This window comes from Polyodon spathula, chromosome 20, assembly GCF_017654505.1.
Source record: "Polyodon spathula isolate WHYD16114869_AA chromosome 20, ASM1765450v1, whole genome shotgun sequence".
NCBI classification, from domain to species: Eukaryota; Metazoa; Chordata; class Actinopteri; order Acipenseriformes; family Polyodontidae; genus Polyodon; species Polyodon spathula.
This window is the reverse complement of record NC_054553.1, coordinates 9,997,390-10,017,289: the sequence shown is the minus strand read 5'-3', so window position 1 is coordinate 10,017,289 and position 19,900 is coordinate 9,997,390. Positions and strand designations below refer to the sequence as shown.

Here is a 19,900-nt window from a genome sequence, read left to right as displayed (position 1 = left end):
AACATTTCCACGGTAAAGTTACTGTCTGTGGGTGGGAATAATTTACATTTGAAATAGCAATATACACCATGGATGATCAAAATACTTAGACCTGCTGGCATACAATAAAGCTGCAAAAGCAATTGTGAACTCCAATAACTAATATACACAGCAATTTCTAGTCATTTACAAGCATATATAATACAACAATAATTTGTACACTCTGTTTTAACACAAGAGACATGGCATCTGCTGTACATAAATAATACCCAGGCAAAACATCAAAGTTATTCACTTATTTCTGTATTTTTGCTTAAAACACAGATTGTCATTTTATAATTTGTACAGTGTATGAATGCATTGTAATAGGAAAAGTGGCAAATCTAGTGTTTAAAACAGGTTTGTTTAACAAACAACAGATATTAAAGCAAAATGCCCCCCCCCCCCCCCCCCCCCCCACGTCAACAAATGGATCAAGAGCTGTTTCGAGAGCTTTTTCTTTCAAGTCCAAATATATATATTTTTCTAGTATCATTATCCAGAGGCTTCTCTGCCATTTGCTTTCTCCAAATGAAAATCCAAAGTTAGCATCTGCTGAACATTATTACCAGCTTCTATTATTTTTAATTAGATGCAGCTTTGAAGCACAGCTTGCGCCACCTACTTGTGTTTCTTTAGGGAGAACTTTTCTGTCTATTGACAGGAACATGACTAAAATACCAACTAAGTGTGACAACCAGACCATTTAACGAGCAGTTTGACTAACTGGAGAACACCAACTGGGCAATAATGACTACCACTGGTGGTAATTATCACCTGCTTAAAGAAATGTGCCTGTCAATTTCCCCATTAACCACCCACTACTGTTCTTGTATGTTCTTTGAACAGATTACTGGAATGAACACAAAATGTGTGTTGTTTTGTTTGTTTTAACACATGTATACTTTCCTGCTTGTTTATTGGTTTTGTAGTGGGTGCTTCCAAACTAAAACCTTTTTCTTAAAGGTATAATAATGGTATTTTATGTTGCCTGTGCAATCATATCAAAGAAGTACATGCTACAGTATTTAAATTTTTGGTTAGCACAGTTGGTCAAATAAACACATTTCATGTGTTTTTTCATGCCATTCTCAGTAGTGCATACTATCACTGGGTAAAAACATTAAATAAAAATTATACAATTAATTGTAACCCCCCCCATTCTTCCTCCTCTATAATTTCAGCAGTCTGGCTTTGTCTGTACATATCCAACGGTGATGCGTCTACCAATTAGGAACCAGGAGATTTCATTTATGATTTATGATTATGATAGTTTCAAATATATTGCCCTTTCACTTTATCATATACATTTCTAAGATCATTTTACAAATTACTGTAACAATCACACTTTAATATTGCCACCATCTTAATACTTAATACTATTTAAAGTCTCATAAATGAGAAGCAAGAAATCATAAAGTACCTACTTTTAATATGAATTTTAAATGTGGGCCTATTTTATAGAGATAGCTGCACTTTTCTCTCTCTTCTGAATATTGACCTTGAAACAAGAACACTATTTGTGTTGGTGTTATAAACAAACTGAGGATGAATCAAGTCTTATATCCAGCCCTATATCTTCTTGGTTCTCCCTAAGCCATTAATCATTGTGCTGAAGGTCAGAGAGTTAAATTACATTTATATCATTTAAAACTGGGTTAAGAACATTAAAGGGACAATACCTACATGTGATATGCCCCCTTAAGACAGCAGACTTATCTAGACATACTACCACCCTACACTATAACACTCACCTTTCTTTTGGTACAGATATAAAACTGCAGCTAGAAATCACTGTTGGGAATATTTCAAATGACATACACCAACAGGAATGCAGTAATGGACATACTTAGCTATAAGGAGTTGTGTCTAAGTAAGTCCATGATCGAGGGTATTGGCTTTGCATTTAAATACATTGATGTACCCTTCTAGTTCTTTGAACTTCTCAAGCGTGTAATGTAGAAGAATAATAGTGTCACTGAACTAGTTTAACATTCATGGAATATTGCCATGTGACTTTTCCATCAATGTGAAGCGAGATATATCCAGAACAAAATGATCTCTTATTCAAGAATGCAGTCTGGCATTGGGTGTGCAAATGTCAGGTTCCCCTAAGAATGCCGGCACAGTTATTACATTCTTTAATTAAATGTATTAATAAATTATAATGCTAGTTAGGGAATCGAAGCTGATGCAAGTGTCTTCTTTTGGTTCAACGAGCAACAGTGCAGCCCTATAATGGCAATCTACACAGAAACTCTTATGGCACACTTACTTCCTCTGCTGGGTTGACTAATTTATAATGAAGTAATAATTTTGATCACTGACCTGCATGCTTTCCTTGTTGATTTTAAGATTTGTGTACTGAGCAGGGATATCACAGAATGCATTCTTCCTCCATGAAAATAAACAGAGCGATCAAAAGTTAATTAATTTTTTCAGCCAAATGCTTACGGACCAGAGCTCTTTTGCCATATTTACAGCAGATATGTATAATTGTTGAACACAATTTCACAACTCTGTAGACAACACCTATATTAACCAGCAGAATGCAATGACTTTTGACACACCTGTGTATGTATACAGGGTGACTGATAATTGACATTGTCAAAGCATTGTGAAAAGTAAAGGATGATATGCAAAAGAAAACTGTCTGACAGAGACTTTGGGCGCACGGTTTGGTCAACAGAGGGTTGTTCAATATTGTCACCATTTACAGTAAGTAGAAAAAAATGCAAAATAACACTTGGTATATTTGAAGTATATTTTGACATTTATTTACTTTGTGTCAATTGCAGTTTCAGCTGCAGTTATTCATTTTGTTTAATCACTTAGAATAGAAGAGCTTTGGGGTCGTAAGCAGTGTACAGGCACATACGGGCCATCCAATTGCTCTTATGAAGCTGGTAAGTGCAGAGTGTTTAAAGACTGAAATGGATTATCACTAACAAAATGAGTTAGTAAGTACTGTCTCTGAAAGCAGCATTTCAATAACCAATTGAGAAACTTAAGAATACACGATTTGGCTTACCACTGAACTTTGGTGTAGCACAAGAAAGAGCTTAAGAATACCTGAATATAGGGAGAATTTGCAGCACATTGCAAACAGATCTAGAACTTCCCTGTCTGAGCATAATCTTTAATCTTTACGTTCTCAAAGGTTGATAAGGGTAAGAAACGTATTTTGTCAATTAAAGCTAGTTTTCAACAAAATGTACATTATTTACGTTGATGTCAATGAAACTGAAGCTTACTTGGGAGGACCAAACAATGGATCACAAACGACACTAATGAAACTTTCAAATGCTCCAAACAAACCCAGTGCCTTCCAGAATTTGTTTTGATCTTACCAAACGGAGGCCACCTTGGGAGGTACTCGTTCACTGGGGTAAAAAAAAAAAAAAACTGAGTTTGGTTTGTTTGTTTCAGTGCAATTTCAAAGCTGTTCAGAAAAGTAGAACAATCCAGAGTGGGATTTGTCTTGAAACACAATTCGATATCTTTGCTGACCACTGCACTTTGTTTTGTTTTTGTAAAATGGTGCAGAAGATTGTTGTTCTGTCAATTAGTGTACAGTGTTCAACAGATTTTTGTGCAACACTCCTATAAACCATGCAAGGTAAAAGAAAGAATGAAAGGAAAGACAATTAATATGTTAGACTGCCATCATCCAGGGCTATGACTGGTCTGCAGATCTATGTAATTATGCAAAGGAGATACTTTTATAATTGGTTCCATACATATCATGATGCACATTACGTTATGTAAACAATGTGAAATAATAAAAGAGCAAAATGTAAAATTATAATTGGTCTTCAGTGCTCCTGAGTTATTAGGGCTCTTATGTTAATGGGATAAGTAAAGACTAGCATAATATTTGCATAAGAAAGATATTAAGAAATACCTCAATTGTCAATGTATTGATCTGAAGTCAAAATGTTCTCTGAGAGAAAATGTTTATCTCTCAACAAATGTCGTGGGGTTAGTTATGGCTTCCAAAAACAGACAAACTTTTTTTTTTTTTTGTCTGGTCAGTCAACATACTTGTATATAAACTTGGTTATCTGTATTCACTTGGCTACTTGGTGCTGGTACTAATAAATACAACCTACTAAATTGAGGTACAAGACTATTTTAGGATTCTATGCAGTATCTGACATGGCTCAAGATTTTCAAGATTCATCTCAATGAGGGTTTGAGAAAATGACAGTCACAGGGACACTTAGCGCTCTTAAAATTGGTGTCACAGACCCTGATTAGAATTTAGCTAATCTTGGATTAGCTAATGCTCCATTTGGTAAGGTACTCTAAGATTAGTTCTAATCTGGGTCTGAGAAACCTACTGTTAAGGTATGGTTTCCTTGTATGTTTCTTGTGTTTAGTCTAGACACACTAACAAGTAGTGCTACAATTACTTAAGTAACTAACCTGTATATGTTTAAGCATTACTGAACTACTGCAAGTTTCACAAAAAAGTCTCCTTTTACTACAGAAATGTTTTAATTTAATTATGTGCCAAATGTTTTTTGCAGCATCTGAGTGTTTTTAATTTGCATCCCTATATCCAAACAACCTTATCCTAATTTAGGTACCACTTTGGCATAAAAGTACCTTAATATGTACAGGGCCATTTCGGAGTTTTAAGCACTTGTATTCTTAATCTCAGATCCTTTTTTTCCAATAAAGCAAATATGTGTCTCAGATTTATTTACATAGATATTAGCAAGACTGCTATACCGCAAATGCAAGCTGGCATGTGCATGGATGTAAAGCAGAAGCTACAAGTGAACATCCACCATTGAGAGCATGTTTGTGGGTTACAGCTTCCTAGGCTTGGTCTTAAAGCTGATGCTCATTTACAAAGGTGGTGGTCCCCCCAGAGATTGGAGCCTGCTGGCTTGATGGGGTGAAGTTAGCCAGGGGGATAACCTTGACTGGATCTTCCTTGGTGCTACAGTGTCTATCCAGAGTGTTGTAGAACTGCGGCCTGTTCCCTCCCTGACCCTTATCGATTTCGTCTTTCGGGACAGACCTGCTCAGAGTGTGGCGACCATCAGGCTTGGTTCCCCGGGCCCAGCTCTGCTGGAATCCGAAGGTAGGCAGCGTGGCGCTTGTGGTTTGTTGGAACTGTGTCAAGGAGGGCGGCATCCAGCAGCTGTCAGAGTGACCCAGGATGAGGCACTCCTGTGTGCAGGTCTCTGAGGCTTCAGCAAGTGCTTTCTGCAGGTTCACTTCGATAGCTAGTAAAGGCAAAGAGAAAGAAATCATAATTACTGTGATTTGTATTCAATCGTAAGAGTTAACACGAAACATTAGTAATTGGTTACAATTGCTAATCACCTGGCCAGGGGGTATTCCCCAGTCAGCCCACTCTGGGTGGATGTTAACACTTCACCCCTAGGGTGGTGGCACACTACAATATGAAATTATTCAGAAATGAATATGAATGTGTTCCTCCCAGCAGCTAAGTTGTTTCTTGCAATTATTTGTCATTCATGTTATACAATTGTCTTTGCATTTAAAAATAGGGTCGAAAGTATGGGTAGGGTTATGCAGTATAGACAACAAAAAATTACAATAAGGTTTTGCAATACACCATTATTAGAAAAACAGTACCAGTCCCTTTTTTCTATTTAAATTCCCAATGTTTTATACAGTTTTTCTTAGAAATAAAGATAATTCCCTGAAGCTTAATTAAATCTCTAGCAAAGCATTTCTAACTTGTGAGTGTCTCAGATCGGCTTTACTATATTAAATATTTAAAAGGCAGCACAACCTTATTTTAAATAATTGTTTATTTTAATCAGTGTTGGTTCTGTAGTTTCCCTGCCCCTCTTATATTCTAAGCCTTTGATATGATAGGTAATTAACCCTAACAAATCAATAAACAATACATTTCTTAAACATTCTTTCTAGAATTGAGCAGTCATAACCTGATATTGTTTTTTATTTCATTTTTTAAAACAGGCTGAAGGATCTGAATAATTAGGAAGGCCTCTGGGTGCATTATCTGGTACACTTTACTGTCATATTGTCCGCCAGTAGAACCACATACATATTAATGAATCCTTTATCTATTGCCCACAAAATAGTAATAAAAAGAAGTATAGATTTACAGTCGTCACGTACAAGATGGCATTGACGCAGGACACAAAAGACACCACAGGGTGCTGAACTTACCTCTGAGCTTGTGGGGTGGAAAGCAGCTTGTACCTTACACACACACACACACACACACACACACATATATAGTGCCTATATAACGTCTACAATCACTTTTCAAAATGTTCACCTTTTGTTGCCTTATAGCCTGGAATTAAAATAGCTTTTTTTTCATTTATCTACACATCCTACCCCACAACTTCCAAGTGAAAAAATATTCTAGTAATAATAAAAACTGAAATAGCTTGGCTGGATAAGTGTCCACCCCACTTGTAATAACAATCCTAAATTAGCTCAGGTGTAACCAATCACCTTCAAAATCACACACCAAGTTAAGTGGCCTCCACCTGTGTTAAATTGTAGTGATTCACATGATTTCAGGATAAATTCAGCGCTTCCTGTAGGTTCCCTCTGTTGGGTAGTGCATTTCAAAGCAAAGAGTCAACCGTGAGCACCAAGGCGCTTTCAAAAGAACTCCGGGGCCTAGATCAGGCCGTCCCTCCAAACTGGATGACCGAGCAAGAAGGAGACCGATCAGAGAGGCTACAAAGAGGCCAATGGCAACTTTGCAAGAGCTATAAGTTTTTTATGGCCAAAGTCTGCATGTGACAACAACATTCCAAGCACTCCACAAATCTGGCCTGTATGGTAGGGTGGCAAGAAAGAAGCCATTACTCAATAAAGCCCACCTTGAATCCCGTTTGAAGTATGCATGTGGCAAAAAGTTTTGTGGTATGATGAATCTAAAATGGAACTTTTTGGCCTAAATGCAAAGCGTTACGTTTGGCGCAAACCCAACCCAGCGCATCACCCAAAGAACACCATCCCTACTGTGAAGCATGGGGGTGGCAGCATCATGTTATGGGGATGTTTCTCATCGGCAGGAATTGGTGCACTTGTCAGGATAGAAGGGAAAATGAATGGAGCAAAGTACAGAGAAGTCCTTGAGGAAAACCTGCTGCCCTCTGCAAGAAAGCTGAAACTGGGACGGAAGTTCACCTTTCAGATGACAAAGCCCAAAGCACACAGCCAAAGCTACACTGGAGTGGCTAAGGAGCAAAAAGGTAAATGTCCTTGAGTGGCCCAATCAGAACCCTGACCTAAATCCAATTTAAAATTTGTGGCAAGATTGCTGTCCATCAGTGTTCTCCAAGGAACTTGACAGAGCTTGAACAGTTTTATAAAGAATGGTCAAATATTGCCAAATCTAGGTGTGCAAAGTTAGTAGAAACCTATCCCAACAGAATCACAACGGTAATTGCTGTCAAAGGTGCTTCCACAAGTATTAACTCAGGGAGGTGGAGACTTATCCAATTATGATCTTTCAGTTTTGTATTTTTAATATATAATTATTTTCTCAATAAAAAAAAACTTTTTTCCCCTTAACAGTGTGGAGTATGGTGTGTGTGTATATATATATATATATATATATATATATATATATATATATATATATATATATATATATATATATATATGAGTGAGAGAGAGAGAGAGCTAAATGTATGTGTTTTCTGCTGACCAGTTCAGTTCTCTACAAAATTCTGCCCAATTTCCATGAAAAATATGAATTATGTCAAGTGTAATATCAGTCTATACCGCATTCTATGCCTTTGAAATAATTAGGTTAATATTTTTCACCATCTCACTTGTGGATACACTGTATACAACTAGTTCTGGTTTGGGTTGAGCGCCACCAGGGAAATTAGATAAAGATAGGTATTGTTTATTTTATTTAGTTTGCAGTTTATTGGTTTGAGTTACAGGCTACCTACCTTTCATAACTTTCATCTCATACAAGTCAAACTGTCTGAAACAATGTTATTTCAGGTGGCTGTATCACAATGACATCAAGGTCATATATATTATAGATACAGGTATATACACAACTCTCCAACACGTATTGGTGATATTGTGGTCCCAAAATACTAAGACTTTGACAAAACCAAAAAAACTAAGGACACTGCTAAAAAAAAAACCTTTAGGTTTCCCATACCACTGCACAAAAAACCCTAACACAATTTTGCTACACTTATAGAGAGCCCCACACCCTCTCATCTTTTTACCTTTATTTTATTGTATTTCTTCCCTTTACCAATTATGTGTTCATAAAAAGGAATGTTTGTCTTTGATTTTTACTTTCTTTTACTGTTTCTAAATTCAGCAGTACTTAATGTTAGTTATAATGGTCCATTTTGCTTTTTTCTTCAAGACTATATGAAGGCACAAAACCCTCAGGAGATTAGAACCGCCGCAAGAGAAAAACAAATTATTTTGGTTGTCGGAAATAATATATTGTAAGTCAGGAGAGCCCCACATCAGCATTAAAAGGAATATTGGAAAAAGCTTGACAATTGAGCCATCTAAACCTTCCAACTAAGATAATTAGGATGAACTGTGAGCATTGGTGAAGATAATAGCAAGCAAGTACTGTGTAATGGGAATACAATGGGAAGCCTTTTATTCAATACTTGGAAACCCAGCTATGGTCTATTTGCATAAGCAATAATATTTTAAATTATTTAGCTCCATTCCATGTCTTACTTATATAGCATGTTCTCTTACCCCACCTACACCTGCCAGTTGTCATAAACATCATTTTCTACTTGATGGATTCCAAGCTGTTTCATAATGACATTCAACAAGAATCTGAAACTAGTTGCAGTAACCTAAACTGCTGTTTTATCTGCCTCAATACGTCACACGTCCTAACAGTTCCAACAGCTGTTTGGATGTTACGATCAGTACATCCCATGCAGCTTTAAATGTGATTTTACCTACTGTTTTAGGGAGCTATTAAAAAGTGGCCTTTATAGATGGTTGCAAAATATGAATTCATTTGTACTCCTCTATTTTAGTTTCAAATTAAAAATTGTCATTTTTTATAATGCTGTTTCAGTTGTTAGCAATGATTCTGGGCGTTTCTAAGTGTTTTTACTGCAATTTAATATTCATTTTTTATCTAGTGCTGTTTTTTTTTTTAATAAACTACCCCTCTTGTTAGCATTATTAAATAGCATTTAAAAAAATATATATGGTGGTAATGGATATGGCAGTAGTATTTAGACCACATTTATGTTTACTTAAGGTTTGTACTTCCTGGTTTTAGTTGCCTGTACTTGTTTTGAAAGGAGAAAAGTACAAAAATGTGAAACTATCAACTGAGTGTACTAAACATTTAAAATATATTACTTTCTTGTTTGGTTCTCGTTTAATAAAAATGCATTAAACACTTTGGACATATGCCTTTTTGTATTGTATAGAAGAAGACACAACAGTTGAACTCAGTTGATCCACTCAAGAACAAAATAGGCATATAAAAAACAACGCAAATAAAACACTGAAATGGTACTGAAAAGAGTAACGAAAGACATTTTTTTGTTATTGGCCTCTGTTGACTTACGTAGTTGCTTTTGACAACACGTTATTGTGAACAGCAGAAGGATTCAACTGCTTTACATGGCAGGAAAGTTTCAAAGATGAGCGACAAGACTGAATAAGCAACATGACGAAACTGAGCTGTTCACCTCGCATGCAGTTCCTGGACCAGAATAAGTAAATCATCAGGGCGGTGAATCTGTCACCTTTTGCAAGGGAACTAAATTCATTGCTAAAATAATGTACACAATTTCTGCACAAAGATGAGAAAAACATTGTCCTTTACCAAACCAACTGGAAAGGCTAAATGTTTGTGCCACAATTTGTATAACAACATGTAAGTTCTAGTCTTGTATCTTGTAAAGCGCTTTGTGGTGGTGGTCCACTATGAAAGGTGCTATATAAAAATAAAGATTATTATTATTATTATTATTATTATTATTATTATTATTATTATTATTATTATTATTATAAACTGTTGTGTATCTAAGTAGTGATGTCTTTAAAGACATAAAATCTTTCCTGATATTTTACATATTTCTACAAAAATACAGAGATAAGACACACAGGCACTTTCTGGTGTTTAATTTTCAATAACCTTGGAATGCAAACAGCCTTATTATCCCCATAAGGGATGACATCTCCTTTTGAAAGAGATGCAGTGGAGGCAGTCATATGTACATACATATGTCACACATCAGACATTTTTGCATACATCAGAGAACCACTTATCCGATTGTCGACAAGCATGGTATTACCACTATTTTGCATATACTATTGAGAATACCAAATTCTGGCGATATATGTGGTATTTGTCTTTCTGTACAGCAGTCCATCGCTTACATCTGAAGAATTGCTTATCCAATTGTCGTAAACCTTGGTATTAAAAATTTCATTACCAATTCATATTTTACAATATTCTCTACATACTGTTAATATCTGTCATGGTCATCATACTCATAGTTCTAATTTTGAATCTATATGTGTGAAAGGGGAATTCACTAACACAGGAGACAGAAGTTTATTTTGAAACACCATTAGGGTCCACTGATTTATATTTGCCCACAGAGGGCGCTCTTGTCCATGGCCTGAATACTGACAATGGTAAGCAAAACAGAAAATGAAACACAGTAATAAACCTACAAACAAAAGGTGATGCTACTGACAGTGTTCTGTAGCCACTGCTATTCAATGTGGCTCCGGTATTATTTGTGCATTCCTATTCCCTCGCTATAACCCTCGGGTTTGCCCAGACCTCCCCAACTACTTCTAAATGTCCCACTCGGATATGTAATAACTGATCCAAGTATTTGGCAGAGGCTGTCTTTCTCAGCCACGCTTGCTTGCCCCTTTTCTGTATCCAGACACTGGCATTCTCCCGCTGTCCTCTCCTAGAAGGGCAAGACCGAGGAAATAGTGTTATTTTTATAGGTCTAGCGAGCCCGCCAAGGCCCGCCTCCCGACCACTCAGAGAGAAGGAGAGAAAACACACCCTCACCCAACCTTTCTGTGTCACTGCCGTGATTGACAGGTGGATACTACAGGGCTGCTGACCTCCCCTTCAGGATCGTGAACGCATCAGATAGCCAGCACAGATCTTGCCCTGTTACAATATGGCAGGACATGTATGTTACTGACATACTTGTTTTCACTGTGGTGATATTTAGATCTGTTAAGGTAACTGAATCAGATCCTTCTGCCTGAACACGCCAGTCTTAACATACTAAATATGACAGCATCAGTCTAGATTACAGTTTTCTAGGGAGATAGCTTTTATAAATATTTTCAAGAAGGAATGACAGTTTTTTTTTTGGAGAAGTGGGGGTATGCTTGATTGCGAGGCTGTGAAAAAAAACAATGAAAAAAAGAATCATGCTGAGATATTTGTACATATACTTTCCTTCAGCAGCTGAGAAATCGTGGCTTGGTGTAAGAGTAATCAGCACAAAATTAGGTTAAATTGTCTCTAATTATACAACTTGGAAGCTGCTTTAGATGCAGAATCGCTTTCCCCGGCACATGATTGCACAGCAAGCACTGTCAATAGTGCTATGTCAACAGCCAGAAATTATACTACTTTTGCATGTGATATTTCATGTTAAACAGCACAAAAGGTGCAGTCGGTATCACTTTCTGCTCTGCAGGGATCTGTTTGGCCAGACTGATGCTGATGACAGCTCTGACTGCACATGTCAGCCAGAGGCAAAGTAGAATTTGTGATGCTTTTAAGTGCTTTATGTATTCAGCAAAATTGTTCTTAGAGATACTTTTAAAGTGAATGATAATAAATCTGCACAAAAGTAGCATGCTTATATTCTTTTAATTTGAATTGTTGTTCAATTTAGCCCAATTTATTTATCATTTAGTGTTAGGGTAGTTACTATGTGAAGTTCTCTGTGATTTATTTAATTTGTATTTTTTTTTTTTTTTTTCTTGAATACTACACACTAAAGTCTATTTGAAATTCTAACAATACTTAATTAATATTTTGGGAAATTACCCTAAATGGTCAGCTATTCGCTTTGATGGTCTCAAGCTTAGCTATAAAGAAACCATTGTGACTCCATGAACTACACAAAACACACTCTCAAGTAATGAAAGCTTTGGCCTACTTTGTAATTAACAAGTCATTTGGTAATACAACATGCACATCTGCTAAGCTGACAGACACACAGAAAATGTATATATTTTGGAATATATCTGCATAACCGGTGGGATAATTATTCAACTAACTCATTATGCGAGCATGTGGGATCCGATTTCTTCCAATTAAATTAATAATTGTTTACAACTATTCACCAGGATGCAATTATAGTTTTCTACAAACAGGTGCAGATGCAATGAAATATCAACCTTTCATCTGATACTGCTTACTCTATGACCTGGACCTTGTCAAGTCAGTTATGTGTGCTTTACAAAGAATTACAGTACACTAAGAAGCCTGGCATACCTTTGCTTAGCTCAGTTGTAAAGTCTTGCCCACTGGTCTTATTTTTTACCACTTGATCTGCAGGATTGGCTTTTCAGTTGAGCCTTGCTCTCATTCAAATGTGTCACTTTGCCCAAGATTTACAAATTAAAACTCTTATGATCTGCACATACATACTGCAGTTGTTATTTTTATTTTATTTTTTTTTAAATAAAAAAGTGAGCCTGCATCTTCAAAAAATATGAATGAATACTTACATGTTATTTCTTGAAACTTTTTTTCCTACAAGTGCACCCAAATATTCTGAAAATAAACTCACTTTCTGTAAAACATTGTTAAACAAAATACTGCAGTTTATTATTTGTTGCAAACTGTAGATAAAATGCGAGGTTTATCTGTTTTGTGGTCTCTTTTTTTTCTGATCTTTGTGATGCCCCGCTTCTTGGACACAGTGCCTGCCTGTGTGATTTGACTTTTCAACAGTTTTTTTTGTTTGTTTTTAGTTTTAAAGGGGAGGTGCCCTACAGGCTACTCAGAAACAATTTTGAACACAGTAATAAAAACAATTATTTGACATGCTGATCGATCGATCTATCTATCTATCTATCTATCTATCTATCTATATATATATATTTACACCGGACGTGCACAGAGATATAGAAACACAGTTTATTTCAGACACCATCCGTTTTGCTACATGGCTGTTGTGAAAGTCTGCACTGTAAAGTACTCTAAAAAAGACAGAATGTTACTTTGGTATCAAAAGCAATAGTCTGTATATTATTGGTTTTGGTGTACTATTTAAATGCTCTTGTGTATGTTGATGTAGCTAAAGCTACATTATTTGGTGACCTTTCCGTGAATTCTTTTTTTTTTCTTTTCCAGCAACTCGTCTGTGAAATGAACTAAAAATCACTGTGCCAAAATCATATCCTTAATCATTAGTAATAATGTAGCTGTTTAACCACACAGGCACATTACACGGAGAAAGATGCAATTTTTCATTTGCGGAAATAGAACAATCATTGTCAGGCGTGATACACCAATGTCTCATACATATATACTGAAGAAAAAGCACTCCTGCATCTCAACAAGATTACACATCTTTCAATGTTTTATTTAAACTGATATATGTTCAGAGATCTCCCATGAAGAAAGCTATCACTTTTCTTTATAAACTGGCTTGTGTACTGTATCGCTAAAGCACTGCAACACATTAAAGTCCATGACCATTTAGATATTTTTGGGTTTTACAGTACAGTTTGATATTGTATTATACGGATGATAATCATATTGGCAATTATTAATACCATCAGTTTATCATAACTACCAATGTAATTCTTGTGTACATTTTAATATATTTTCATTATACATACATTTCTTGGTGCTAGATCAGAGCAATTGGATGGGTGGCATTATGTTACAGAGAAAACTAAAAGCAGAAGAGCCTCAGAAGGCTGTCATGAGATTCAGCACCAAATGAAAACATAATGCTGTTTTTCAAATATTGTGCAGATTAGCACAAGCATTAAAGGAGCCCATTCTGTTACTGTTGAAATAACACAAAACCAGAAAAAACAACGACCACAGGTCATACTGTGCTGTAAGGTGAAGCCAAGTTCCTTCAACTCCATGTGAAGTGGTTGTCTTAATATAACAACACTAGTATTGTGCTTGTACAATAGGCTATACAGATAGAAAACATTAAAATAATATATTAGTATAGTGAGGCAAATACAATCTGGAGCTGTGCAATTGCACTGATATTTTCTTGTATTCAGAGCCAGGCTATTTTATAATAAGGCAATCTTAAAATGTCCACTCAAACAACAGCATAATGACACCACTTCCCATTATCTGTGGACTAGATACAATGTCGGATATAAATAGCTGGTGCTGACAGCATTACAATCCTTTAATTTACCATGGACTGAAAAGATAGACAGAAAAGGGTTGATTCATATATTATACACAACTTAATTGTACCTTATTTCCATACCAATATGACACGTTATTCTAAAGTACTGACAAAAAAATATAATTCCACTAATTATATTTACTATGAAATTACTGGCAGCTTTTTATTGCTAGAAACTGTGAAATAAAATCCCATACTGGTAATCACAGGATTGCAAAAAAAAAAAAAAAAAAGCATTTCTTTACGTACCAAAATATATGCATGTGTCATAAATTTGGTGCATTTTACAGAGTGACAGGCCTTACATGAATTTCTACTTATTACAATATATTTTTTTTTGTTGTAAGGGGAAATAAAGTAATGACATTATTTTTCTACACAACTAAAAATTGCAAATAGTGCACACTTACACTATGTCCATAATACACTCAAGTACTTGGGCAGGTGAACAAGTGTAGCACCAGTAGGGGTCAGGTCATGTGGTACCTCTTGCTTAACAGATATTATGACATTCCTATATAAAAACATGTCTTCAAATGTATGAAAAACAATTCTATGTGGTGGAATTCAACCCCAGAATGTTAAAAAGCAGAATGACGAGTGTTTGGGGCACTTATTGCCCGTGTTACCATGCACAGCCATTGCTTACTACCAATGTAAAATGACTAGGTGGGGATATTTTTTTTTCTTTTTACAACAAAACAATTTCCAATGGTGGCAACAAAAACATCTGAATGGCATTTGTTGTAAATTAACAATATTTGAGGTACACCCTTTGCTTAATCAATAACATCTTTTGTTTGTATTTGAAGATGTAGAATAGACAAAAAATGCCCCAAATCTATTTGTCTCTATGGCATTGTTTATATGTTCTTGTACAATTAGATTATTTAAATGCTTTACTAGTAATATTGATTTTAGTCATTATTGATTTTTTTCGAAGGAGCTACTTACATCATCAGCTTTTTTCAACACAATTGCTTTAAATGTATTCTTTGGTCTTATAAAAGGATAAATCACAAAGGAGTGACAGAATACACATATTGTCTAGTAACAAGGTTACAAATGTTTTCCCTGTAAATTAATTTATCTAATTCATAGGATCCTTAAGCTCTACAGGGAAGCACAGCGTCTTGATTTGATGGGGCTGACAGCCAACAGCTCCTTTTAGGAAGCTTCTGTTATGTGTGCTGGCAAGTACAGACATCCACAGCTGCTAACTGGGAAGAGCAGGGTGTCATCTGACTCAATGTTATATCTCTAACTCAATGTCCTAACTTCTCTTACACAAAACAAAGAATTCTGAGACAAGGACTGATGGTATAAATATAATACCAAAAATGAATTCAGCATCTGCACCATAAACAGCAGTTAATTCTAGAGCTAGAGCACAGGACTTGTGATTTCCAGCTTTCCAATAATACTATATTTCTGGTTGTTTTAGTTCAGTTAGGTTTTATAGTGTTGTCATGTGAACGCTGCCATGCGTACCGTACAGACTTAACTGAGCTGTTACAGTTGGAGATGCATGCATAAAACACAAACTGCAGACCCCTTAGTTTGAAACCTTAGCATATGATGCAGTACAGCCATGTAAACAATTAAAAATATATTGTATTGGTTCATTGTCCTCAGCAGCAGGCAATCTTGCCTGCCGGTCTATTCTGAAGTAGGAATGCTGTGCTGCGTTGGATGCAAATGCCAAAATAAAACCCTCTAGCAGTTTAACTTTCTTTGGTGACTTTGCCAATAGTTAAAAAAAAGAAAATTACACTGCTCTTACTTTTAATATTTGGTGTGGTCTTTTCTTAGTCTTTGTAATATCCACATATAATAACAATCTGTAAAATTGGCTTTTTACAACCAACTCAAAGACAACCTCATGCTTTCAAGGACTGAAACCATGTTTCTACTCAATCCCCCACCACAATACAATCTACAGTAATTCCACTAAAATATTTCATTTTATATAATACGAATCTATCACAGTTACTAGCTGCTTTACATTCTAGATTAGGATTCATCTTTCCGCCTGCGGGGTACTCATTCTATATACGACTCCATTAAAAAATATTGTTCAGGGCTAAAAAGTGTTATGGAGGTTTTAAATATGCAGTTTGATCCTTTATTTAATCCCTTTATTATGAATTTGGAACTAATGTATTAATGTTAGCTAATAAAATTGAACTATTGTGCCACCTTCAACATGAATGACGAATACACGTGGTATGGATTTTGCTTGCAGTTACTCAAGCCTCTGGCAAGAATGAAAGAAAACAAATCTAAGCTCTTTTATATAGCATTAAAATCTGAAAAAAGCTTTAAAAAGCAATCCAATTTGCTCCATGCTGCAACAAATCTCATGTGCATCGCTATACAGTGCTTTACTTCTCATTTATTACTGTGTGGATGCATTTTGTTTTCTGTAGACAAGTCTAAACCCAACAATAACCATTTTAAGTAATTGTAGCAAACACAATGATTCCAGGAATCGTATATGTTCTGCACCTCAATGTGCATACATTAACTCAAACATGTGTTTTCTGTTTAAAACAAGACATCAAGTATTACTTCTGGTTAAGAAAGTTCAGTTTCTGTGCCTTACTTCTTAGGTTGCCTGTCAGTCAATAGGGGAAGCAGCTGGTTAGAAAATGACAGAAAAAACACCATTGAAGAGGTGGGGCCAGTTTCACCTTCCAAATGAACTGACCAAGCAAGTGTAACACAAACTGAAAGCATGGCTTGCAAACAAAGATTTATTTAACCAATTGTAGTACCATATATGATGTTCTAAAATAAAAAGACATGCTTTTTTAACCATGGAGGTTGAGCATGAATGAGCGACCACAGACGACTTAAGCAAAAGTTTTTATTATTTCACAAACAAGACATTGGAATTAACAGTTATAGAGCCATTTAATGGCTTATGTCCTGTCATAAACATACCAGCTGTTTTGAGACTAATGTAGTTAATGGAAGTACAAAACAGGTTAGATTTATGGAATTATTTGGTTCGCTACACTTTAAACTCAGTTCCCTTGTACGGGTCAGAATCGGTAATGACAGAGGATCTCACAACACCATTAACAAAAACTTTAAGGACTATTTTTAACATTGTATACATTAATTTTAGGTTAGACAATGCTTTGCACATGGTTATACATTTCTAACCATCTCTTAAAAAATGTAAATGTTTGTGTGAACTTCTAACTTGATTTACATATCAAAACAGCCTTTTAAACATTTTGTGAATAAGGTCCTATATGACCATACTCTTACATGGAAATCTCCAATGCCATAAAATATCATATTCAAAACAGTACCCAGGGTAATTTACTGCTTTATGACATACAACACCATGATAATTTGCACAAGATCTAAAATAGGTGCCAATCTCCCATTGTGTAATTACAGCATTAATGTATCTCAGTCTTATGTTGTAACCAAGATAGAGAACATCAGCAGGTTTTAATCCTTTGGCTTATCATCCTGGCAGCCCCAATTTATCCCCTATTTATTATCTGTCATAATCTACTACCCTTCATCATTTTTTCTAGGCTATATCAAAGACAGCTCATCTGCTATTCAGAACAGAAGAAGTGAATGTGAGAGCCAACATAATCAGTGAGTGCTACACAAATACACAGCTTGCAGAAGAGAGAGGGGGAGGTGCAAACAAGATAACAATCAGCAGTCATCAGTGATAATGATAGCAATGTGGAGGGTTTGAAAGGATTCACGTCTGGCATCTTAGTGTCGTAGCAAGAGCTCTTATATCTTGTGTTTGATGGCATATGACTGAACTCTTAGTGCATTATAATTTAAATAGTAACTAGAAGTAAATAAAAGAAAAAATGCACTTCTAAAAGGTGCATGTGGCGCAGTCAGTTAAAGCACAAAAGCAAACAGTGCCTCTCAGAGTGCTTTAGAAAAGTGACGATTGTAAGCTCTGTCAAAAAGACATCATAGGGCCCTTTTTGTTTCAAAGTATGACCCATATTCTTTATTTTAAAATGCAAGTAGAGATATGTCTTGTGTCCTTTAGAAGTGATTTCTGGAGAGTATGGGTAATATACCTTAAAGAGACTGCTTCAAAAGCTGAGGTATTAAAGGAAGGAGTGGACACAGAAAGGTTTAAACAGAAAACAGGTACCTGGCTGTAAAGATCTGTTCATGTGAGTGGCAGGATGTTATATTAGATTCTCAGGGTCAGTAAAGCCAGCCTGTGAAATTACTGCTGATGAGTATGAGTAAGAACCTGAACAAACAGCTTTAATAAGAGGTTGTAAAGGGAGGTCTGCCATTAAAGCATTATAGAAATCTAGTATTGATGTAAAAAAAAAAAAAAAAAAATGAATAGGGATCTCTGGATAGGAATGGATAGTTAGAATTATGACTACAGTGCTATGCCAGAGGCGACAGCAGTCGTGCACTCAAGGACAAGGGATTGCGACTACAAAAGAACCCAATAAACCTTTCCTCAGTCTTATTAAGTTTAACTGAAAAGTGTTGCAGCTCATTCTGGTTTAAATATATGTTATTCTGTCTTACAGTAAGTTCGAATATTAAAAGAAAAAAAAAAACTACATGTCTCCTCTTGAGACCACGGTTTGAATCTAGCTGATTTCTCTAAATCAGGAGAAGAAAGCACGTGGCCACAGATTTAACATAACTTGGTTGTCTATGCATGTCACAGGCACAATTAATGGAGCATAACGTAGCCAAATGATCTGTTCTGTCAACTCTGAGCAGTATGCATACACTGTATCGCTAGGTATGACTGCTGTTTTCTAGTAGATGGAAGAAAGTTCAAACAAAATAAGCAACGAAACAGGAATAAAAGGAACCTCAAACCAGACCAATAGCAAAAGAAAGTTAGCCAATAAGCCAAATCATCCAACCACTAGCAAAGAAAATCGATAAGCTAAATTAAGTACAGTTTTTCAAAGCATATAAAGACAGGATAGATATACAATCACCGCTGTCGAAAAATGATTCACAGTGGAATCAATTGATTTTATTCTGTATAAATGCTACATGTTATGCATTTTTAAGTTATTTCAAGGGTGGAAGTCTTCCCCAAGATGTGATAGTTGACATATTGAGCATTTATTAAAATAAAACTGACCGCTATCCAGTAGTGATTACAGTGCAACATATTTTTTAAAGCAGTATTGCACAGTAGCTAAGTGACTGTATTGTTATCTATGTGTTGTAACACTAAAACCGCCACGTCAGTCATTTTGACGGTTTCAGGTTTTCAAATTGAAATTACTCTGCGTGTCTGAAATTTATGATGCTGTCCATTTATGACTTTAACCTAAATGCATGTATTAAATACCCTGATAGCGTTTGAAAGGCATGATCACAAAAATAAGGAAGCTATAACCCCACCCACCTAGAACCACCAAAGCCACCATTTTGACTGCCTTTTACAATGCATGTTTTTAGTTTGAATATAACCTACAATATTCTATTTTATTTTAATATACAAG

The 19,900-nt window shown here is 35.7% G+C and overlaps 1 protein-coding gene across 2 annotated transcripts in view; it reads right to left on the bottom strand.

The window, feature by feature from the left end:
- Positions 1 to 430: 430 nt before the first annotated feature.
- The window catches only part of pcdh11 (protocadherin 11), a 297,576-nt gene continuing 278,106 nt past the window's right edge, over positions 431 to 19,900 (bottom strand). For both annotated transcript variants that reach the window (XM_041220260.1, XM_041220261.1), the window contains one exon: positions 431 to 5,258. In XM_041220260.1, the coding sequence (XP_041076194.1) occupies positions 4,858 to 5,258 (401 nt within the window). In that variant the 3' untranslated portion in view covers positions 431 to 4,857. The remainder of the gene's footprint in view (positions 5,259 to 19,900) is intronic.